Genomic DNA, 24,854 nt, shown 5'->3' on the forward strand with positions numbered 1-24,854 from the left:
CCGCTCCCCTCAGGGACGCGGGACAGACCCCGCCGCCCTCCCTCAGGCCGTGCAGCCATGGCCGGCGCGTTGCTATGGCGCGGCCCCGCCCCGCCCCTCTCCGCGCGTCCCAACATGGCGGCGGCGGGCGGGGGCCGGCGGGCGCTGCTCCCGGTCCCGGTGCCGCTCCCGGTGCCGCTCCCGGTCCCGTTCCCGGTGCTGCTCCTGGTGCTGCTGGCGGCCACCACCACGGCGCGGCTGTACCGGCCCGGGCACGACCCGCTGACTGTGCTGACGGCCGGCTCCGTGCGGCCGGCGCTGCTCAACTCCTCGGCCGCCTGGGTGGTGCAGTTCTACAGCTCGTCCTGCGGCCACTGCATCGCCTTCGCGCCCACCTGGCGAGCGCTGGCGGGGGACGTCAAAGGTGAGGCTCGGACCGGGTCACCGCACACGGCCCCGCCGGCCCGGCCGCTGTCCCGCGGCCTTTCGCGGCCTCCCGCGGTGCCCGGAGCCGGTGCAGGGCCGCGGCGGTGCCCCGGGGGGCGCTGGGCTGGGGGACGGCGGGGCCTCGGTCACTGTGTCACTGTGGGCCATGCCACGTGTGCCCGGGGGTGTGTAGCATCACCTACATCCCCTGCTCTGGTGTGTGAGCATCGCCTTCATCTCCTGCTCTGGTGTGTGAGCATCACCTTCATCCCCTGCTCTGGTGTGTGAGCATCACCTTCCTCCCATGCTCTGGTGTGTGAGCATCACCTTCATCCCCTGTTCTGGTGTGTGAGCATCACCTTCCTCCCATGCTCTGGAGTGTGAGCATCGCCTTCATCCCCTGCTCTGGTGTGTGAGCATCACCTTCATCCCCTGCTCTGGTGTGTGAGCATCACCTTCATCCCCTGCTCTGGTGTGTGAGCATCACCTTCCTCTCCTGCTCTGTTGTGTGAGCATCACCCCCATCCCCTGCTCTTGTGGTGCCACACAGCCAAAATAGCACATGGGACAGAGCAAGGGTTGGATGGTGGAAGCACACCTCCAAATTAAAGGTTTTGAAGGGATCCAGGCATAAAACATTACCTTGCAGGCACAAAGCAGTGTGGTTTGCATGTAAGTGTCCCGGTGTAGCCGAGGTTTGTTTACACTGAACTCTTGAAGGCACGATGTTTATCTTCTAAATGTTTTATAAAGAGAGAAGCTTGTTTCAGAGGGTAAGCAAAAAATACTGTGCTACTAGAGAGGCCATGTACAGATTGATTTATATATTGCAAATTACTGTAGTGTGGATGGGCTTGAAGGGGGAAAAGGACCACCAGAAAATAATACAAAAATCAAGCAAAGTGAAAACCAGGTTTTCAGACTTATCAACTAGTGACTTTAAAAGTAATGGTGGCATCTAGAGCTTATGCTGAGGGACCTGCCTTGCTGTCTCTTATCCTGCTCAGTTTTTTGGCAGGTGCTGAAGAGTTTTACTCTTATTAGATTTTCAGATTAGAGTTTTACTCTATTAGATTCTAATAGAGTTTTACTCTATTTACTCCTAGTAGATGTAAGGAAACAAACAGGCCCCTGAGGTATCAATTGAAGTTCAGTACTTCTGCTGGGGAGGAAACCTGAGATCAGATTTGTAGGATACGTTATGCTTAATACAGCAGTGTAAAAGGCTTTTAAACTACTCTTAATTCACATTTCACCCAGGAGATGTTTCCAGGATGGATACAGCAGTTTTTAATGCACTCGTGGTTTCACTTTGAGAGGAACTGAAGAGCTCTGGCTGTTCTGTGACACCCTGAAAAGCATTAACAGCTCATATGAAATGTAGGTGAAATATTAGGGGTGCATTTGGAAATGGAAACCCACCCTAAAATAGATGCATCACACGCTGAGGAATTGTGATTGGTGAGCAAAAACTCAAAAGCAGAGAAATAGAACTGTCATGATTTTCAGAGCACTTCAAATGCTCCTTACTTGCGTGAAGGGTTTGTTTATAAACCAGTAATTTTCTTCTGTTTAATTTGCATAAGTTTATGTAACATTTTCTCTCCTGCTTTAATCTGCTTGTGGCCAAAATAATAACAAGGAGGTCTTTCAGCATAGCAGTGGAGAACATGAAAAGCCCAAACTGGCCAGAGCTTGGGTCAAAATAAGACAGGGATTTAGGTAGGATTACAGCAGCGTGATACCTTTGTAACTTGTAAGGACTTCCTAAAATACATATTTTCTTCCTCACCAGCAGACATGGTAACTGCAGATGCTGTTACGTGCTTGTATCACTGCAATCAGTTAAAGGCCTCTCTCCTTTAATCCATTGAGTTTTTATGAAAACTTTCATTTACAAAGTGGATTTTGAATGTTTGTGGACATTGGCACGACCAGCAAATGCTATTGGCTTTGGTGTTATTTGTCAGCCAAATATTTCCATTTTCAAGTTGGATGAATGGATTTTTGGATACTGAGAACAGTCACACTTTTAATTGGTAGCTTCATCAAAGAAACCAAACCCAAAATATTTTGCCCACTTAATCTCTCTTCACATTTATTTTTCAAAGATCCTTACTCATCTGCTGGGATATTAAAGGATATCCTTGAGGATGCAGATTTTACATTAGGGAACTCCTGGATCACTGGGGTTATGTTTGCTGGTTTGGTGTCCAAACAAAATTGGTGCAACAGCTTTGTCCAAAAAAGGCCTGTGCTAATAGACCTAATTTTAATTTTGTTTCTCATCTGTTAAATCTTCGCAATACTACCATTGCAGACTTCACAGCAGAACATAATCCTCCTGAAAAATAGGATCAGTGCTTACTTTTGTATAATTTATGTTTTTATTTTGATACTCCCTCTCAGAACAGGCTTTAAGCTCAGTCAGTGCTGCTGCTTTCCTAATCACACATTTCATTTTATTACAGCGGTGGCCAAAGTGGTCATTAGAGTTAATTATCCTTTTTCTGTCTAAAAGATGATTAAGTTTATCCAGCAAAATATCCACAGACTGGAATTATGTGTAGTAACAAACCCTTGGAAATCCCACATAGGAGAACCTGTGAATTATACACAGAATCATTTCACTCCTCAGGATTTGGGGTAGCTGTCCAAATTTAGCAGGTTTTGTTTCAAATCCAGCAATAATGATTTCCTGCTAGAAACTGTTCTTTGAACACATTTGGTGGGAAACTGCAGTCACCTTGTTCAGGAAACAGCAGAGTGTCAAAATAGGCATCTCTCAAGTATCTGTGAGGGAGAGGTGCCTGTGATCAGCCTTTTGCCCCCCTGACTGAAACTTCCTGATGGAAAACAGCCAACTCTATGGAAAGGAAGTGAATTCCTTGGCATTCTCTGGTCGATGCTCTGTGGCATTTCTCACATGGGAGGTTTGACCCACCTGCAGGATTCCAGTTTGTCCAACACAGCCCTGTCATTCACTGGAGCTTGTTTAGCATAAACAGAGATTGTGTTGGTTAATGCATCCCTCATTTGCCTCTTTCCCATCGCTCGTGAGTCAGTATCTCAAAACCACTAATGCTAATTTAAAATTAATCAGCATTTTGCGAAAAGCCAGCCCAGGCTACAGTGCTGCAGTAACTCCAGAGTGTCAGCTGTGCACTCCAGCAGCTCTGGCACCCCTTTGGAAAGGAGAAGCTCAGTTTCCAGCAGCAGGAATGCTAAGCAGCACATCCCAGCTGGTGCTCTTTAACCCGGGTGTTTAGCTGGGGTGGGGCTGCTTTGTTGTGCAGGGTTATTTGCATTGAGTTCAGAGAGCTCCCATTCATGGCGTGGAGGAGGATCCAGACAGGTGGAAAAAAGAGGAGGAGTGGTGAAAGTTGAATGGAGGAGATAACCAGAAGCCAAACTTTTCTTTTGTGTTTTGCATTTTATTTGATGAAATGGGCTGTTGTGTCCTTTGTGCTGCCGTGAATGGGTGCCCATCTGCTCTCCTGGTGCCCGCTCAACTCTTGGCATGTTCAGCACAAACCTCTCCATCAGCTGCCCTGGCCTCCTCCAAACACAAGTAAAGGTCAAGCTAAATTTCACAGACCAGAGCTGTCCATCAGCTCTTGAACTTGATGAAGCTTTCATGCTCTTTGCTATAAAAGCAGGTTTAATTTTAGTGCTTTTTAAATTTTATTGGGAATTGTAGGCGACCTTCAAATTCTGCCCACGGCTGGTTTGATTTAACTTTGCTTTAAAAAGCAGCTGTCTAAGGATTCTCTTGGAGTGGTTCTTCCTTAAAGTGATTGCTGCAGCAGAGGCTGGCTCAAAAAGATAAATTCCCAGCAAAAAGAGAAGGAAAAAGCTGTAAGTTAGTTGAAAGCTTTTATTGAAGTTATATAAGCATATTTATGGAAATCCTTGAACTCTCGTGGTTATTGCTATAAAGGAAAGTCAGAGTGATGCTCAAACTCAACTACTGAACACTCTGGTTAAAACTCAGGTATTTTGGGGGGTACAACTAATGTATTTCTGAACAATACTTACAGATAAATGCAGCTTTCAGCAGACACTACATGAGTTGGGGTTGTGTGTAATTCTGAGGCCTCTCAGAAAACTGTAAGTTGGCGAAAAAACAGCTTGTTAAAAAAGCTCTAATACAAGGTGCATCAAATTTATGGGTTTGTAATTGACAGCCATGTGGATGAGCAACTGTTGGACGAATTTTATTCAGTTATATACATTCTGCATGCTCTATTTTATGAGCACAGCTAATGGGAAAAGCTGAGGAATTCAATCCAGTTCCTTGCAAGTGTTGGATTGGCCCTGATTTCATCTTCCTGGATTCACCCCTGGAACTCCTGTATTGTGTGCTGGGATTCCTCTTGTTCAGGTGCATGGTAAACACTGATGCAGCCAAGAAAAACAGGGAGGTTTTAGTTATTTTAAAAATCAGTAGACTGTATTACACTGGGGGATGGAAATGAATGGCAAATGAGAATCGACCCAGGGCTGGATTTTTATGCCACTGGAATCTCTCAGAGTCCTGCTGCTGGTTTCCATGGGAAGCAAGGTAATTCATCAGCTGGGATCTGTGGTCACTCCTGCTGAAAATTGAAAGATATCTTTGTTTGCAGACTGGGAATCTGCAATTAGAGTTGGAGTGCTGGACTGTGGGGAAGAAGGGAACTATGAGACGTGCAAAGAATATGGGATTCACTATTACCCAACCCTTAGGGTAAGTGCAGAACATCCTGCCTTAGGCAAATGATGCATGTTTTCTAGTAATTAAACTGTGTAACTCGTTGTTCTGTAGCTGGAGTTTTTGCTTTGCTGAGAAAACTGCAGAGTTGATAAAAGATTATTTTGAGGGGGTTTTGCTGAATGCAAGAGCTGATGCAGCTGTTTTGAGCAGTAATTCAGTTCTGAATCTGAAAAATTCTTATTGAAAGAAGATATCATTCTGTAAAGTATCATGTTATCACATGTATATGACCCCTAGTTTCAATAGACTTATTAGATAATAGCCATTTGTATAAATATTTTTCAAACTCAGAGGTTACAGGATTATTAATAATGTTTTTAGTTTTGGTGTGTGAAAGTAAAGGGAATTCATTGAACTCATGAAAACAGTTTATTGCATGGCCAATTAAAAATTTACCCTTGATAGATCCTTCGCTATTTTTGTGAATAATTTCATAATATTTTTCATAATAAAATGCTTAAACTGCCTTTTAAAGAGGATGCCACATTAGCCAAAAGTATCTACCATTGTTCATTTTAATGCAATTTTTACCTTCTCAGTCAGTCTGTATTAATCACATTATTAAGTATGAGCAGAATGTGGTGGATGGAAAAGGTTGAATAAACTGCTTGTGATGATAGAAGAGCAAAAGAAAAAAATATATTGGTTTTACTCTCAGGGTAAAAGATCACAAATCCTACATTGAAATGTCTCTGGTTCCCTCTCCTAAGTTTTAGGTGTAAATTGTGATATCCTCTTTATTAAACACGGAATCTTTTCCATGTTTTTTTTTTTTTGTAGCAGGAGGCAGCCAAGCTCCCTTAGATCTCCTGTTTAACCACTGGAGGGAGTTGGGAAAATGTGAATAGTGTTCCAGGCACACACACAGTTGATAGCACAGATTGGTGATCAGTTCATTTGTGTTTGGGTTAAAGTTTGCAGTGCAGGATCAATACACACCATTGAATTATGAATTGAGGTCTTTTTCATCTTGCCCCCAGGTAGGTGAGAAGCAGCTTTTTGGAACTCATAGGCTAAGAGGGAAAACTGTCTCCTGAGCAGATAAATAAGAATGTTTTGTAGTTAGAGCTGTGAAAGTAAAAACTCTTGAAAGCCATTTTTGTTCCTAAACTGGGCTTTTTTTGTCTAATACAGTGACTTTTCTTTTCTCCCACACAGTACTTCAAAGCATTTACAAAGCAATTCACAACTGGAGAAAATTACCAAGGTAAGGACATTTTACTGTGAGAAACTCCCAGAGCAGTTTTCCTGTCAGCCAGGGCTGTGTCACACCACAAGCAAAATCCTGTCAGTTCCTTTGGACAGGGATGGGGTGGACTCTAAATAGCTCTTTAAGACAGAATATTTCAAGTACTCTATGAAGTGTTAATCAGAACATTTCTTCAAGAAACTTAGGAATTATATTTCCTTTTTTTTTTTTCATATAGCTCTTAATTTTCACAAATGGCTTGTTAATTTTTTTAATCCCTTTTTTTCCCACCACACTCCTCATCAGCACGAGATCCAATTTGCTCAGTCCTGACTTTTGATCCCTCAGCCATTTTCCAGGCATCCTGAGTTGCACTGGGAGAGCCCCTATTCAGAGGGGGACTCCCTGAAAATAGGCTTATCCCAGGGTTTGTCAGGATCACAGCTTGAGGTGGTTTGTCTGGGACAAAAGTGATGTTGTCCCTTTCCATGGATGAACATTTATAAGGCCAGAGGTCAGAGGAGAGACCACCTGCACCATTAACCCTTCCTGTCCAAGGGAACCTTAGTGTTACCTCTTGGGCATTTGAAGTGTTTTTGCTTTTTAATGTGGTTCTTTTAAAGCAAATAAAATATTCTCACACTTCAGTTATTTCCTCCTCTTGTTCCATGGCTTTGTGGCCTCTCCATTTGGTAGGAATAATACATCTTGGCAGGTTTTAATTTGTGGTTATTATCCTGCTGAAGTTGCCCACAGCAACTACAGTGAAAATGTTCACGTTGAGAATCAAGCATTGTTTAAAGAAAAAATCAGCAAGGTGGGCAGATGGATACATTTGGAAAAGTCTTGAGGTTTTATTGAATTTAGGGTGGGATGACAGCTTTTAAATACTATCTCACAGCAACATTAGAATGAAATCCTACAACCAAATCCTTAGTTCCTTCAGCCAAATATTGTGCTGAGTTTTAAGTCTGAATTTAAAGCAAAAACCTGACCCAGAAAAGCATGCACAGCAAACCTTCATGAGAGTCATTTTTTCCCAGTTTTCTGAAGGGTTGTGTTTTTTGGAACCTGTTCTCAGCAGGAGCAGATCGAGAGCTGCAGACGCTTCGTCAGATGATGATTGACTTCCTGCAGAACCATTCCCAGGAGCTGAGACCTCCTGCTTGCCCACCACTGGATCCAGTGTTGTAAGTTCCTTGTTTTCAAAGGTAGCTGCTCTCTCTTCACTCAGTTAATTAAATAAACTAGAATATTTAAAATCTTTTAAAAGTTTTTTTTTTTTTTTTAATACAGGTTCTGCTATGAGACTGTAAAAGGAAATTCCATGGGTAACAGTGGGTGTATTGCATTCTGTGCTAAATTGCTTTTCTTTTCCTCAAAGGGCCAGTGATCTCCCATCTCTTTTTGACAAGAACAGCCACCACTACACAGCCATTGTGTTTGAGAGCAACAGCTCCTACGTGGGCCGAGAGGTAACGTGGGACCTGTGAGGGACAGAGTGACTGTGAATGGATGTCACCATGAACCAGCTGGATTCGAGCTTATTTAGCAAAGAAACAGCTCCCTGAATGCAGCTCTAGAGCAGGTCACACATGTTTGGGGGATCCTAAATCCCAGGGATTTTATAGGGCTCTGGTGTTCACTCACACAGGGCAATGTGATGTCCTGTTAACTTCTTCCATTCTTATTTTAGTGGAAGGTTAATTTACCAGTTTCATTCTCTGCACAATTTTCTTTCAAGAATTTTAAAGATCACAACAAAAATATTGCCACATTACATTATTGTTTTGTTGCTACTAGAGAACCTTTAGTACTTATTCTTCTGGACAACTGTTTGTAATAATCTGAACTCTCCAGTTCCTTTTCTTCACATATAAGTTTTGGGAGATTAAGATGGTAGCATAAAGCAGTTCAGAAATACAGAGAAAGTGGAAGTCTTTAGGTTTTGCTTCCCAATAAAATATTTGATTGGCACCATTTCCCTACGTAATGAGCCTGTTGTTAGCTCAGACAACTCTTACTTTTCTCTTCCTGGTAAGATCTAGGATAAGTGAAGAAAAAAAAAAAAGCATAATTACCCAAGCATAATCTGTGTGGAAACATCCAGTGTCTGCAAAATGTTTCTGGTTAGATTTGATGCTAAGGTGGCCCAGTGTGATGAGTGGAGGAGGTTGTGCTGCCAAGAGTGGAATCACTTTGGGATCAGGCTGCTTCCAGGCATTTCTTCTCTGGGAGCTGCTGTGGTGATGCAAGTGGGCATTACTGAAGAAATGTGAAGGTTATAAAGTTCTTCAGCTTTTTATTACACTATTTTTATTATCTACAGTTAGAGGGGAAGACAGAGTCATTTGGTTAACACAAAGTGGAGTCTGCTTTCAGGATAAAAAATGTTTGTTAGTGTTATGTAGTATTTGAGCTTTATAGAATAGTTTAGTGAAACAGAAAATAGCATTGTTTTCATGTTTACAACACAAGACAAAATGGACAAACCTTCCCATACTGCTGAAGAAGAGGAGGCCATGTGTCGTCACTGATGGAAGGAAAAAGGAAAAGAACAGAATAGACCAAGAAAAAATAAAATAAAAAAAAGGAAGATAGGAGTAATAATTTCTAGAGAAGAGCAAATCTTCTTTCAGTGAAATTGTTTGTGTGCACGGAGCAGCCATAGCTGCACTTCCTGCAAACAGCTTAATGATGCCCTTAAAGGATGATGCACTTCACCTGTTTATGTGTCTTGTCCTGCAAGATTGGATATTCCTTGAACAATGTATAATTCATGGCATCCTCTCATTACCCAGGTTATCTTAGACTTGATCCAGTATGAAAACATCGTGGTGAGGAGAGCACTGAATTTTGATAAACCTTTTCTGGAGAAACTGGGGATCACCTCAGTCCCCTCATGCTACCTGATACAGCCCAATGGCAGCCATGGATTAATTAACAAGTAAGTAATTATCTGCCAGAGAGTTATGGAGATGTTCACTTAACTTATAAAAATGTCAGAATTTGATGTCCTCAATCAATACGTTGTACTGCCTGAACTTGTGTGTTCCCTATATTATCAATAAAAGACCTAATACTGCTTTTACTTATCACTGTTGCTTATTTATAGCTTCAATTTATTACTGTGATAGTTCTGAAAGGAAAAAAAAATCTTTGGAACAAAAGTGGAAAAAATAAATGAAGCATCAAAGTTCTTAAAAAAACCCATTTCTTGTGTAGTGTGAACTGACATTTGGACAAACGTTATTTGTTCTTATTTTGAATGGAATTTCACACCCCTAATCCAAGTGATTTGTTATTCATAAATTGAACATTATTTCTTTTCACTTTGTATCAAAACAGGCCATGCTGCACTAGGACTGTAAAACATAACCAAAGTGAATATCTTATTTTATAAATACAGTTATTTGCTTTGGACACTCACTTAGTCTGAGATTAAAATTATCTCTCTCTGTCCATTTGCAGTTTGAAGCCTCTACGGTCTTTCTTCTCTTCATATTTAAAGTCACTGCCAGGTGTAAGGAGAAAACTCCTTTTGCCACTGCAGCTGCCTGCTCCAGAAAACAAGGAGGAGAGCACAGAAATCAAGGTGTGGAAAGAGTTTGATAAGTAAGTGATGCCCTTGATTTTTATAAATTTGGTTATTAAAAATCACCTGCAGCTTTTTCCTGCCAGGTGGGGAGCTGTGCTGTAATTTATTATAAAATCCCAGTGCAGTTCCATATTTTACTTCTTTTCACTCCATTCAGTTCAATTGTGAGCAGCTTTTCAAACAATTCCCAGGTGAAATTACTGAGGTATTTTGGTTTTAGCAGCAAATGTCTGCACTGCTCTGGAAGGAATGTTTTTACCAGAAGTGTTGTGAAATATTCAATTGCCTTGGAAATACCAAGGACTTATCACCCACTACCTGAAAGAAGTGATCAGTGTCCCTGAAAAAATTCATGGTAAAATGCCAAGCTGTAACATTTCTGTAGGAGATTCTGTGTGTGTGCCCACTGGAAAGGGCTTGTCAAATGCAAGTATAATAGAAAAATACTAAAGTCACTGTAAAAGATGTTTATCACCCCAAATCCTCTGAGGTTTATCTTCACCCTCTTTCCCTCTTTGAGAGAAGGATGCAAAGCCTTTGCAGAGAGATAATCCCTCAGCATCTTTAGATGGAAAGATGTGGGACTGAGTGCTTTAATATAATACTTATTTTCCTTTCATGGACACTATTAGTGTCGTCTTCTTTCAGTGACTATTATAAAATACTTTATATGGAACATTCAGTTAGCAAAACAACTTAGTTAAATTGAGCTGCTTTCCAGCAAGGCAAAATCTTGTTGACATGAATCTCCACTCCAAGTATCTTCTAAATAGGATCCTTTTGGAGAACCTCCTGCATTCATGTGGATGTCTCTTTATTTAAGAAACTTGAAGCAGAATTGTGCTGGTTTTTATAACTTAAGTGAGTACTTTATTAATTAAGGAGATAAATTCAGAATAAGTCTGTGGCTTAAATTAAATTATAGATGTATATATATGTTTATAGATGATTATAGATGATTCTGTCTTTCAATATGTTCTTTCCTGCATGTTATTTAGGAGGTGGGGGCAGCCAGTTTTTTTCAGTGTTTGTTTTTTAATTCTGTTTTTTTAGCAACAGCAATGCTGCTGAGCTCTTACAAGAAGCATGAGCTCTCTGAACTTCTGTTTGTTCAGTTCCATTGCTGTCTCACACTGCCTGAAAAGCATTGAAAGCTGGGGCTGTGTGCCTGCTGCATTTGTACTTCATAAAGCAGGTTTAGTTATGAAGATATTTGGCTGTGAGAAGGAACTTGGAAAATGTTTTATTTGGTTTATATGGTTTACTTGTACCTGTCAGAACTCTTGTCTCAAGAGCTGCTGTGTTTTAGCTGGGAGTTAAAACTGCTGCATTTGGGAGAGGATTTCTAATTCAGTCCTTTCCAACACTGACATTTCCAGTCTTGTTTGCACCCTGCCCTGTGTGGGATCCCCTGTTGTTCAGGGCATGTCCTGTTCCTGTTTGTGGTCAGCCCAGCAGAGAAGCTGTAATTTCCTTACACCAGGGCTGTCATTTCATTACAAGGTAAAGCTGGCTGGGAAGCAAAAAGTTCAGTCAAATATAAAAAAAACTTCCCCATGTGTGGTTGTGCCTCAATTGCCCAAACTCTGCCTGTGCCACTGAGGCTGGGCAGGACTGCAGTCACTGTGGGGGGGCTTTAATGGCACCTCCTCTTATCCATTTACCTGTGGAGTGGGGAGGGAAGGGGGGGCAGGAGGCTGCCAGAGCCTGCCAGGATTATTGATGTGTGTTCCAGGTCCAGGCTCTACATGGCTGACCTTGAGTCAGGATTGCATTTCCTGCTCCGGGTGGAGCTGGCCACGCACAAGGCACTCGAGGGAGCTGAGCTGAAAACCTTCAAGGACTTTGTCACCATCTCTGCCAAGGTAGGCTCTTCTGGGCTGTGATTATTTGTGAAGATGAAGTGACTCCACCAGAAAATTTATCGTGGGACATAAGTCTCTCAAAATGTCTTGCACGGTGTTTGAGCGTGTGCATCCTCAGTGGCTTCAAAAAGAGTCTGGTGGGTTTATTTAAAGGCTATTTTTGAGGTCTTGTTTGCTGTTCTGACATACTTATGGGGTTAAAATGTAATTTCATTTCACCTTAGGGGGCTCAAAATTAAATAAAGCTTAAGTAGTCTGCAGCATATTGAACAAACACTGTAAATATAGTCCATTTATCAGATTTTCAGGATAAGTAGCTATTGTTACTCAGTGGGATTAAACCAACCTTTGTTTTTCATTCTTGACTTTTGGATTTCATTAATGTATATTTGGCAAATGCTGTTCTATTTAGAGATGTTAGTAGCTTCTGTCTGAATTTTGAATATAATTGAGGTACTGATTTTGATTAAATAGGTATTTAAAAATAACTGAGCTATTGAATATAATTGAGTATTTAAAAATTAAAAATACTTATGTGTTACATTTGCATAAAAAGAAAATACATAAAATACAATGTGATATAACTTGAAAAAATTTTAAATCATTTTGCTTTATGATACCAGCTTCCTGAAATTATCAATATGTCTTTATTTATACTCCCTGTGTAGCTAACACTATGTTTTATTTTTAACAAGTGAATCAATAACTCTTAAAGGAATAATAAGGCCTATATGAACTATTTCCAAATATCTGGGTTTATCTGAAAATCAGACAGACAGTTCCTTACCCAGCCAGCTCCCCCCTGCAGCCATCAGAGGTCAGAAATCTGCAGCTGGCCTCATTTCTTTAAGAAAGTGTGGTGGTAATCTTTCCATCATATTATCCCCAGAGCATCCTCTGCCCTTCCCCATGGTTCCTGGCCAGCTGATGTCATTTGTTTCCCTGGCTGTTGTGATAAATGGGGAATGATCTCTTTTAGGTGCCTGCTCATCTCCCCCTGTCCTGTCCCACCAGGAGATGCTGTCCTTTATTTGCATTTTTTTGTTGTTTTTTGTCATGTGACACTTTCTCACTTCTCTCATTCATATTTTTGGGTGTTTCTGTTAAGAATTTTTTCATATTCTTCTCCTGTTTGTAGTGATGGTCAATCCAAAGGCACAGAGGTCTCTGATTCCCTACCTGGGGAATTTTCATGACTGAAATCCTGCTCCCTCTGGAAGGGTCCTAAAGAAAGGCAGATACTTGACTTAATTCTGTAATAATTCCAACCCTAATTAAAGCAAAATAGCCTTTTCTGCTGTAAAATAATGGCCTTACCACTGGTTTACAGGTCCTCACACTCATCTGCCAGGCTGTGGCTCTGTAAGTTCTGAGTTAAGGAAGGCCCTGATTCCAGATCACTTTGGAAATCACTGTTACACATGAAAGGAAAATATTCCTCTGGAAAACAACTCATAAACTCACAGAAATCTGACTAAAAAGAACCAATTTTTGTGATTGATATTCCAAAAATCAGAAGGATTTCAGCCTTTCTGTTTCACTGAGGTGTTTTACTCTGTTTTGAGCAACATTCTGAACTGAATTACCTTAATGTGAAATCCTAGATAACGTCAAGTTGCTCTGTAGCATTCCTGCCTGCTAAAAATTTTAAAATTTAAAAAATTTTTAACCTTTTGCACAAAAAAATTTGTTGAATTTCATAAGTAAAAGCTGGTGGGAGCTGGCTTTTTACTGCAAGCAGAACAAGCAATTAATTTGCTCGTCAGAAAACAAAATGAAACATTTTACAGACAGCAAAAACATTTGGATAAAACCAAAAGCATCTCATTGCTGATGAGATTTGTGCCTGAAAATGTTTTCTAAAATGTTTTTTTTATTTTTCTCAGCTTTTTCCTGGCCGTCAGCCTGTGGTGAAGTTGTTAGAGACCTTGCAGGAGTGGCTGGTGAGCCTTCCATTAGACAAAATCCCTTATGATGCTATCCTGGATCTGGTCAACAACAAAATGCGGGTAAGCTGTTCCCAGTCCCAGCATCAAACAGGGCATTAGGAAAGGATAAGATTCTATATCAATCTCAGACATCACTTACTGCTGCTCCCCCACTCATAATGGAGTTATAAGAAGGTTAAAATGAAAATAAAGTGAAATCATTAGCAGGAAAAAAAAAACAAACAACCCCCATCCACACAAAGAAAATGAAATGAGAGAATTGAAACATGCAATCCTGGCTGGGTTTTATAGTGAGCAAGCAAGACTTGTTCCCTAATGTCATCCCCAGGGATGCAAGATTCCCAGAGGGTATTTCTGAGTTTTCTGTGCCTGTTGTCAGCAGGATTCTCTTGAAGGTCAGAGTTTAAGTGATGGGAAATATACCCACTGAAATGTGCTTTATTCCTGAAGAGTTTCCCCAAATACTCTCTAATTTTCCTAGTGGAATCCCATCCCACTTTGGCAAAGCCCTGTCACAGGGTTGTCTTTGCACAGAACTTCACAATTTCTTCCCTATTTCTGTCTGAAATTTGAATTTCCTGTGTGTTTTAGGAAGAGGAAAGTCTCAGAAATTAAAATCTTGCACTGCATTTCAGGTGCAATGAATAAGGCTTTGTTCCAAGAAGAAATAACATGGAATTTTACAGCCAGTTCAGGCTTTACACTGTAAATCATGTAAACTTTGTGGAGTAACAGGGAATTTTGGATGTGCCCAGGGGAGTTCTGTCAGTGTACAGGAATGTTTTTGTGTGTTGTGTTTTTTAAAAAAAATCTTCACAGGTTAAACTACTTTGTGTGCTCTGTGTGACTGATTTTAGTGGGTTTGATGTCAATGACTGGACAATTTGAATCTTGTCCAAAAGGATGAGTTTCATGATGATGCTTCAGAGTATCTGAGACATGAGGATTTTTGTTTGCATAAAGCATGAACTGATTAACAAGTGCAGAAAGTCATTTATTGTTCTTTACCCTGGATCACCTCAATTCCACGTGGGATCAGCAGTGGTACATTTAGGCCACATAGAGCAGCACATACCTTAAATAATTTTTTTTTTTTTTTTTGCAGATTTCTGGGATATTTCTCCCCAGGAAAGTGCAGTGGGTTGGCTGCCAGGGCAGTAGACCAGAGCTGAGGGGGTACAGCTGCTCCCTCTGGAAGCTGTTCCATACCCTCACTGTTCAGGCTGCACTGAGACCAAAAGCTTTGGTGAACACAGGTGAGCAGCAAATATTTTTTGGTGTGTAAATCCTCAAGGAATCAGTTTGTGGAGGAGAGTGGCTGCAAGGCTGCACCAGCAGGGGTCAGAGCTTGGCTGCAGCAGGAAGGTTTGGAAAATGTGCTAAATAAAGTGTGTGGCCCTAAAGCTGGGAGTAATAAAGCAGAAAAAGGAAAAAAAGAAAAAGAGAATTTCAAGCAAAGAACAGTTGAGCTCCCTGAAAAGGGATGAAAATGATTCAGGTTACCTGAGGTTGCACTGGGAATGAAATTTGAGGAAAATGAGATTTTACCATCCAGTTCAGTAACTATAAAAGATGTTCAGCCATTAGCTGATCCTTCTGTAATGTTATTTCTTAAATACTGCATGTTACAACTTTTTGGGTTTTTTTTTTCCCAGCTGAATGTACCTGTCATTAATCCCTGCAGTGATTTACTACTTTGCCAGCACTCTGTAAAATTGCTCATTTTTAGACTTGCAGCATCTTGTGAAGCTGAGTATTAATATTCTGGTGATGATTCCTGTTTAAGAAACATGCTGGTTATAAAATCTATTCTCCTCACCCAATGAAAATAGAAACACTAATGCTAAAAGTTTGGTTTTTATTGATGCCAGGACAGTGCTTTTTTTGGTTACAGTTTTATTTAGTTTTCATTAAAAGCCTTTTAAATGTCTTTTCCAAGGAATATGGGAATTCTACATGGACATCATAAAATTCAGAAATTTTCAATTTACCATTTGTTGATTGTATGTTTGAAAGGATTTTATTATTTCACATTATAGATACATACATTTGTCCAGCATTATTTGCAGTCAGAGTGAAAATCCTTCAAGTCTGAATAATTCTCCTGCAGAACAGGCATTTTTTGATAGCAAATTATTCTGTTATTGATTTTTGTTTCTGTTTTTGTTTATTTTTCATGGGACAGTAGATTGAATTTCTTCAATTTAGTGCAGTGAGTTTGAGGGGCTTGTGCTGGATGATTTTGAGCTGTTCAGCAGGATCCTGCATAACTTAAATTTCTCCTTTTTAGTCCCAAAGTGTTCTGATTAAATCTATTAATTCTTAATATTCAACTAGAAAAAATTGCTCCTCAAATTGTGTGTTTCAGGCATGAGCCTGAAGTTAAAAATAACATTGTAGGACCTGAGAACTCTTTGGCACAGTTAACCCTGGCTGTAAATCGGGCCAGATATGTGATGATCACTTCTTATGGTGAAAGAATTGGGTCAGTCTGAGACTGTGGGATTATGTCTTGGGAGGTTTTCCTCTCCTTATTGCTTGTTTAAATCCCATCTACTAAAAAGCATGATGTACTCCCTAATCCTTCCCACCACAGGTAGGGTTTTATGCTTCTTGTCCACTTTAAAGATTAGGGTTACCCTGAATTGCAGTAGTTTGGGAGGAAAGAGAAAAGGAGGATTACACAATGATACATGGCAGATGTTAACAGAAGATTCATCTCGGGGCTGATAAAAGAAAAACAACCAAAATGAGCCATTTTGCAATTGTTTGCTTTCTGAAGCAGATGGATTTCTCCTGAGCATCCCCTCTGCTCAAGGGCCTGGCACTCTGGGTGAACTCCCCGTGGCTTTTGATCAAATGATTTTATTGGGTTCTGGTTGATACATTTTAATGCTGAAAGGGGAAAATCTGAACCTGCAGTGGGAGTAGCAGGAGGGATCCAAAGGAACTCGGGACAGAGCTGCTCACAGCCAAGGATGTGTAAAATCATTGTAGAAATAATTTCCTGAGCACACTTCACAACAAGAAATGTGGTTTTAGGTAACAGGAGGTGTTGGTGTGAAAAAGACAGGCTTGTGGATTTTATAATACATTATCTGGCATTTTTAAATCTAGTGCTGAATTGGACAGATTTTCCCACAAAATGAATTTTTGAGGGTGTACCATTATACAGGAGAACAGATGAAATTAAATTTGTGTATGAATCTCTTGTTTCTCTACAAAGAGAGAATTTTCTGGTTGTGTTTATTGTTTTTCCTAAGTACATATTTCAGTGTAAATGGTAAAACTGTTCTGCCTGAAATTCATTTTAACTTCCAAAATAATTTTCCAGCCTTTCTTTTAATGCAGTAATTTAATCTGCTTTAATCTCATAGCTTTTATTTATACATGTCTATTCAATCACAGATATTGAATGGATGAGGAGAAATCAGGGGTTTTTTGGGATTTCTTTTGGACCTTAAAGACTTAGAATATCCTGTTGTTGTTCTAAATAAAGGTGTTGATGACAGTCTTTATATATTTCCCATATCTAGAACAGATGAGTGCTCTGATAGTTTGAGCAGCTTTTGTTGATTTTTTTTCCAAGAAAACAAAGCAATAGTAAATTACTCATGGTGTTCAGCAGCAGCAGTCTGTAATTTGATCAATCTGCACCATAAAATGTGTTTAATTTGACAAGTGTGTGCTCGTGGTAACACACAGGACATTTTTAAATACATTTTGACATAATTTACTGGGTCAATTAAGCATGAATCAGAAATTCTTTGTGACAGAGATGAAACCATTAGGATTTCAACAGATTATATCAGGCTTTCAAGGCACTTAGAGATGTGAGGAGCTACCTGCTGACACAAGAAAGGCCACAAAGTTCTCAACCTGTGCAGGCCTCATCTTCCTGCTGAATTCATTATTCTTTTGCATTATCTTTAGTGTGGAAATGTGAATGTTATTAAAAAAATCATGTTTGTGTTTATTTTAGGAGGAATTCCTGATTTATTCTCCAAAGTGTTGCTCAGCAGCTGCTCTGTGCATTCAGAGCCTGCCAAAAAAGCCATGGAATTAATAATTCTAATGAGATTGTGGAGCTCTCTAATTCCTCAGAGTTGTGGAGTAACAAACAGCCCTCACAGGCACCTTGTGCAGGACTCACCAGAGGGGTTTGACTCTTGGTTTTTCAGTAGCAAAGTCACCATAACTTCAGTGCCTGGGCATCAATATAGAGGTGAATGCATAATATAAACATTCAGTTACATATTGGGCAAGAGCTTGGAGAAAGTCTCTAATTCCACAGGAGTTGGGACATACAGAAAATGTGAATTTTGCATATTTAACAATTTCACAGTGTCCTCTGATAAAACTAATGTCTGGTTTTCATTAACTCAGTTTGGTTTTCCCCTGAAATTTTAAGATACTCTGAAAGGAGGATTTCCTCTGCAGAGACCACTTGACTTTTCTTTGGTTGTGGTGTTCAGGGTAGCTTTGAGCAGTTGTGCAGACTGAACGTGCTGTAGGTGTTGGTACAACCAGCCACTTCAAATTGCAAGAGAGATTTATTTCAGCTCAGGTGTCAATTCTGGGCAACAAGAATGGAGCAACTTCTCCTTCCTTCTCCCCTCCTTCACTTCCCTGCTGTTGGAGCTGTGTCTGTGCCTTGTCTTTTAGGCCTTGAGGACAACCCCCAGATTGTGCTGCAGGTGATGAGGAGATACATCCAGCACTTCTTTGGGTGCAAGGCTTGTGCTCAGCACTTTGAGGAGATGGCCAAAGAGTCCATGGATTCTGTGAAAAGCTTGGACCAGGCTGTTCTGTGGCTCTGGGAGAAGCACAACGTGGTCAACAACAGACTGGCAGGTAGGGGAGGGAAACTCCTGGGCCAGGGCTGGTAGAGGATGGAAAACATCATTCTCAGAGCTGGTTTCTTCTGAGATTCCACCTGCTGCTTGCTGAGGCTCTTTCTGGGGCACAAAGGAGCAGTTCAGCTGCTTAGCAGTGGATAAAAAATAATTGCATTTCTTTCTGTACCAGTTTAGGGTTAAAACCTGCCTTTGTTTTGCTTTGGAAAACGATGGCAATTGAACAAGAGGCTTCCTCGGGGTAAAAGAGCCTCAACTCTTGGCAGAGCAGCAGCTGAATAAAATAAAATTACTGTGTAAAGGAAATGTGTGCCCCCTCCAGATCCCTGTGTTTTCAGTTGAAAGTGCTGTTAAAATACTGGTTGTGTTTAATCCATTCTTTTATGGAAGTATCAAGTAACTAAAGCACTAAAGAAAATTGGTTTCTCTTTGCACTAAATCCCTGTCTGCTGTTATGGATCTGGGTAATGCAGCATTAGTTACAATTTCAATGTGCTACATTGTGTTCATATTATGCTCCTGCTGCATTCCCAAGATTTATGAAGAATTAAATACTGTTGTGAGTACAAACAGTTTGCCTCCTTTCTCTGAGGAGAAAAAAGGTAAATAATAAGAGATTAAATAAAAACATCCTCTAATTTTGGTTCCTATAACAGGCAACTCCTGTGGACTTGGAGTTGCCAAGCGGTGGAGCAATGCACTTATTTAGAACATTAAGGGATTGGAAAACTCACATGGATATTGATTTAGGTGATGCAGCAGCCAGCTAAAATACCCTTTTAGTAAGAACTATAAACACACTGGAATAAATAATAATGTTAAATTATGCTTTTTCAGTTTGCTAAAATTTCTCTGTGGGACAGTGATGTATTTTCACCCATAAAAGCTGCATCTGTATTTGTGGTGCTGAGTGAGAAATGATGTTTGGTCAATGAAAACACCGTGGGGTGGGGGTCAGGAGGTGCCTGGATATGGCTCTGCCCTATTGAATTATTCCCTGTTCCTTTGGAATGCACAGGATTTACAGCATTTCCCTCTTTGGCAGGAAAACACAAAGTACAGGGAGCTTTCTATTTGTAACCTTGCTGTAACACAATTTGTTTCTGCATTTTTTATTGAAACAAATTGATTGCTGAGTGATCTTTAGCATAAAAAAACCAATTTGCTCTTTTGCTCGTAAATATCAAGGAGGCAAATATTTTAAAATGTCTTTTGAATCCCTATTTTACCCAAAATGATGGGGAAGTTTCCTGCTTTTAAAAAGAATAAAAATAATAAAATAAGAATAAAATGCAAAATTGTTATCTCTAAAATATTTTAAGTGCTAGTGTACTAATCAGGTTAATAAATTAGGGGTTTTACCAGGTGGAGATTTTTTTTCTAAAAATGATCTCCATTCCCATTTTAAAATATGGTTTTAGAGCAGTGTGAGACCAGCTGCAGTGTTCAGCTTAGAAACGTGGCCAGAGCTGTGAGCATCTGAAATGTTAAAGTTAGACCTAATTCAAGACAGTGCTACATATTTAAAGATTTGGTTTTTAGCTGAAAAATACATCTTAAACATGAAGATGGCTTTTAAAATACTGCAAATGTTTGTTCTGGTAACGATGCAGAGCTGTGGAAAAGCAAGCTTGGGATGGAATGGTTCACAACACAGAAACATGAAAATATCTGAGTGTCTGGCCTTGGAGCTGCTCTTGCAAACCAGGCAGAAAACAGGGATTAAGGAGTGAAAAGAGCAGTTTGTTTTGCACCATAATTCAGGTTAACCCTGCAGGGCCCGGCCTGTGGTGTGCTCCTGCCTTCCAAAAGCAGCAATTGCAGGATTTGGGGTTGGGATTGAAATGCTGCAGCTTTTACTGTGAGAAAAGGGAAATAATTGTGAGTTAGTGTTTGTGTTTTGAAATGTTTGGGTCAGAATTGATGAGAAAATTTCCAAATTTGCGATTGTCTTTGTTTAATTCAGTTATTGTGTTGGCTTTTTATGCCAACCTCACTGAAAGTGGAGAGCGCTCCCTGGGCAGTGTCTGACTGGGCTTTCCCTGCTCATCCCTCCCAACTTCTTTCCATTTCTGTTTTTCTCCTCCCAATTAGGTGACTTGACTGAAGATCCAAAATTCCCCAAAGTTCAGTGGCCCACTCCAGATGTTTGTCCTGCATGTCATGAAGAAATCAAAGGGCTGCACAGCTGGAATGAAGAGCAAGTCCTGCGATTCCTGAAATCCCACTACAGCAGTGAAAATATTCTCTACCAATACACCCAGAGCCAGGCTGACCCCAGTGACCACGAGCAGGGAGACACGAGGGAGGTGAAAGACAAAACCCTGCAGAAGAACTCGGGGGGAAATGGAGAAAACAAGCTCCAGGAGAAGGAGAGCCCAGGAGATGCAGGCTCCAAGGGCTTGGAGAAGCCAGTGGGAAATCCTGGAGCTGTCCAAGGTAGCGGCAAAGGCGCAGCTGCATCCGTGAGCCTCAAAGGGACCAGGCAGGCTGTGTCCTTCCTAGGGATTGGATTTTCCAACCTAGACATGAGTCTGTGTGTCATCCTCTATGTGGCATCATCCTTGTTTTTGATGATCATGTACTTTTTTTTCCGGGTGAGGTCCAAGCGCTGGAAAGTGAAGTCTCACCGTTCCTCGGTGTAGGAGCTCTCGCTGTTCGTGGCTGTTGGGTCCCAGACACAGCTTTAATATTTATGATCAGGGATTTTATATGCAGTATTCCTTGGGTCACACCCCTTTCTTCCTGAGGCATTTCCCAGGGGTTCAGCTGAACAGGTGGAGCTGGCCTTGAGATCCCCAGGCTTTGCCCAAGGCCACGTCAATGTCCTCACACGGGAGCGTTGCATTTGGCAGTTAAGGTTTTTCCATGACTTCCCACCAACATCCTTTACTCATTTCCAGAGTAAACATTGCATTATGCAATCCGCTGTGCCTGCTGGAGAAGGAAATTGGATATTGTTTTGTGTATTTTCAAGTCAGGTGTTATTTTTTTTTAACTCATCCAGAGCTGATTTCACCTCCTTGAGTGCTGAGCAGTTCTTCTGAATGGTACCTTGGCTGCTTCACTGGGAGAAGCAGGAATTCTGATGATTTTTTTCAGGAAACATGAGTTCTCATCTGATTAAATCAATTCTAAACCTTTGAGACTTTCTGAAATATTATTTACATATTTAAGGTAGGAAGCATATCACATTCAAATCATTCATCCATTTTGTGGTGCCAAGGATGTGTGTTTGCCATCACTGGATGAGAGTTTTGGGGCACAATTAGCAGCCTGATGCTAATTGCTAAGTAATTGTGGTGTTATCCAGGTGGAAACCAATCCTGATGAACTCTAGGAAAGGAAAACAATGTTTTTAGTGAAGGACAGCAAGGTTTGTGTTACTGTGGCAGAACAGATTAGAAAATCTACAAATACTGAGTTTCTTCTGATGAATTTCTCCATCACAAGAGAGCAATTAACACTTCCCTTGGTATTTCCACCCAGAGCTGCCCTCTTCTGGGATATCCAGTTCCCTCTATAGAGCTCAGTGTGGGGTACTTGGAGCAGCAGTGATAAGAAATCATGGAAACATTACAAAATCATCCTTGGGAGTAGGAGTTGCTGCGATCCTGGCTGGGGGGGATAATTCACATCCTGGATAGTGAAGTTTCTAATCCTATCCAATGTAATTGAGCATGTTCTGGTTATCCATTACCTAATCTTTAGTTAATCCTAATAGGTTTTGGCCTCAATGTTTTCTCGTGGCAGTGAGTTCTCCAGATTAATTATGTTATATAAAAAGGCTTTTCCTTTCAATTCTACATTTGCAACTTTTAATTTAATTGAATGTTTGCTGGCTCCTCTGTTACACGAGAAGGAATAAGGAGTCCCTGGCCAATTCCCTGCATTTATACCACTGGTGTGTCCTCTGATTTCCCTCAGAACCCCCAGCACAGAAAGTTTGAACCCTGGCAACAAAGCAGCACCAAATCAGGGTTATTTTCTCATAATCAAACATTGGCTGTTCACAAAACTGGGAATTTCTGATGTGTCCCTGCAGCATCCAGTTGGAATGAGAGAACTGAGCTGCAAAGATTCGCTGTCCCTTGTAGCTGAAGTTTATCACAGTAACACTACAGTTCCACACAGAGGAACAACTTTCTGGGGCTGCTGTGAGCAGAGGAAGAAATCTCAGTTCCCATGACCCTGTCAGTCCAGCATTCCTGCAGAAGGGCTGGCTCTGTGCCCTGAGGACCCTCAGAATTCCAAAGTTCTGGCAGGAGGAACCATCCTGGGTCTTTCCTCTTTAGGAATTTATGACTCCCATCCTTAGAGCAGCTGGGCTTGGACATTGCAACACCCTGTGAGCACGAGGGTGGTGGTGAGCCCGTGGGGAGGGGGCTCCAGGCTGGTCAGGGCCCTTTGGTTTGGACTGGAGCCCAGTGAGAGATCCCAGGGCAGGGCTCATTCAGAGGAAAACCTGGAGATTTCACACTGACTTTTGAAAACCAGGTAACTTTGGGGTGTTCTCAGCCCACCAGCAAGGACCCTTGGCTTTAAAGGAAAATCCAAACACCAGGAAAACCTAACCCAGCACAGCAATGTTAGATCTGGAGAACTGAACTAGTTAATAATTCCTGCTGTCAGTATTGAACATTCTCAAGTTGAAATTCAGTCATTGGTTGTTTAGAATTCCAGCAAATACAAGACCTGGTTCCCTAAGCTTTGACTCATTCTGCTCATTTTTGTCTGCACATGAAAGCAAAAGGCCTTGGGGGTTTGCAGGGATGATTTTGCCATTAAAAAACAGCAAATGTGGGTTTGGAATAAAGTTTGGGGGGAATAAAGTTTGGAATAAAGTTTAACTTCCACATTGCTGTCACCCTGCTGCAAACACAACAAAATGAATCAATGCTCAAACTTCAGTGGGTTTTTTTGTCTGTTCAGAGTATAAAAGTATGAAATTAATGAAATTAGGATTTTGCTTGTCCATGTTGGTGCTCCAGCTCTTTCCAGTGAACCAGCCAAGGCTTTCATTTCAGTGTCCTCATCTGGGAAGCTTTTCTTGACTCTGAATTCACTTGAGTAAATCTTGGGTTTGTTTTCTGTCTTTCTGATGACAAATTTTACCATTTTATGTCTCTGTAACAATACAGTCTGTGCTGGGGGATGGGTGATGCTGCCAGGAAAGTGTTTCTGGTTTAAAAATTGCCTCCAAGCCCCACATCCTCAACCTTGGAGGCTTTATGTGAATGGTGTGTTGTCCACAGAGGTTCCTGCAATGCCACTTCCCTGTGGGAATCGTGCTGTGCTGGGGCAGTCACTTGGCCCTTTGTAATTCATGGAGCTTTTTTTTTGCTCTCAGGATGTTTTCAAATAGGAAATATTGAAATAAAAGGAGTAGAATGTGCCAGGAGGGACAAAAGCTGCAAATGCTAAAGAAACCTGATGAAGTTATCTGTGAGAACTCCTAATTTTCTGTTTCCAGCAGTGCATCCACCCTACTGGATGGGAACAAAGGTCCCAGGTGTGGTGTTGCACATGAGGTGTTGAAAATAGTGACAATACCATTTCAGTAATTTAAATGTTCTATTTATTTGAAGTCAATAACTTGACATTTCGAAGTCTGTTCTGGTTGGGTTGGATTTTTACTGTCTCATTCCTCTCTTGGAAGGAAAAGTGACTGTTTTGTACTAAATTGTAAATTAATGTGCTTGTTTAAAATAAACTGCAAACATTTGGGCAAAGTGGATGCGTTTGGGCTTTTTATCTGTGTCTGCAAATTATTTTAAGCTGAACTCTATTGCCAGGACAGTTCATGAACGTGTCCATGATAAACCAGATCCATCCTCTTGGGGAGGTGTATTTTTAAACCCATACTTCTCAGGAGCTGCTAAGGAATCTGAACAGGAGAAGAGAAAATAAACCAGAAAGAAACTAATGCTTGAGTGGGTTGGTTTTTATTAATGGTTGATTTTTTTATTAATGGCAGAAGCCCAAGTGAGGAAGGCCATGGGCAGGTCTGGTGCCTGCTGTCCCCTGGGCAGGAGGGCACAGGAGGGTGTGCAGGGGGAGATCAGCACAAGGGCTCCTGTGGGGTCCTGGATGTCACAGCACGAGAGACCACGGGGCTGGCAGGGGCCTCTGGTGGTCCTGAGTGGGACACAGCCCCTGCCCTCTGTCCTGGGTGGGTCACAGCCCCTGCTCCCTGTCCTGGGTGGGACACAGCCCCTGCCCTCTGTCCTGAGTGG

General features: G+C 41.2%; 1 protein-coding gene across 1 annotated transcript; it reads left to right on the forward strand.

Annotated features, from left to right (window-relative positions):
* Nucleotides 1-57: 57 nt before the first annotated feature.
* Nucleotides 58-24,333, forward strand: QSOX2 (quiescin sulfhydryl oxidase 2; the record flags this gene model as incomplete). Its single annotated transcript, XM_084219643.1, has 12 exons — nucleotides 58-403; nucleotides 5,034-5,134; nucleotides 6,320-6,368; nucleotides 7,432-7,540; nucleotides 7,735-7,825; nucleotides 9,152-9,297; nucleotides 9,822-9,965; nucleotides 11,684-11,813; nucleotides 13,700-13,822; nucleotides 14,868-15,018; nucleotides 18,428-18,616; nucleotides 20,713-24,333. 12 exons carry the CDS (start codon nucleotides 58-60, stop codon nucleotides 21,261-21,263), a joined length of 2,130 nt encoding a protein of 709 aa, XP_084075769.1. The 3' UTR covers nucleotides 21,264-24,333.
* Between the last annotated feature and the right edge of the window lie 521 nt (nucleotides 24,334-24,854).

This window comes from Fringilla coelebs, assembly GCF_963513975.1.
Source record: "Fringilla coelebs genome assembly, chromosome: 21".
Classification (NCBI taxonomy): domain Eukaryota; kingdom Metazoa; phylum Chordata; class Aves; order Passeriformes; family Fringillidae; genus Fringilla; species Fringilla coelebs.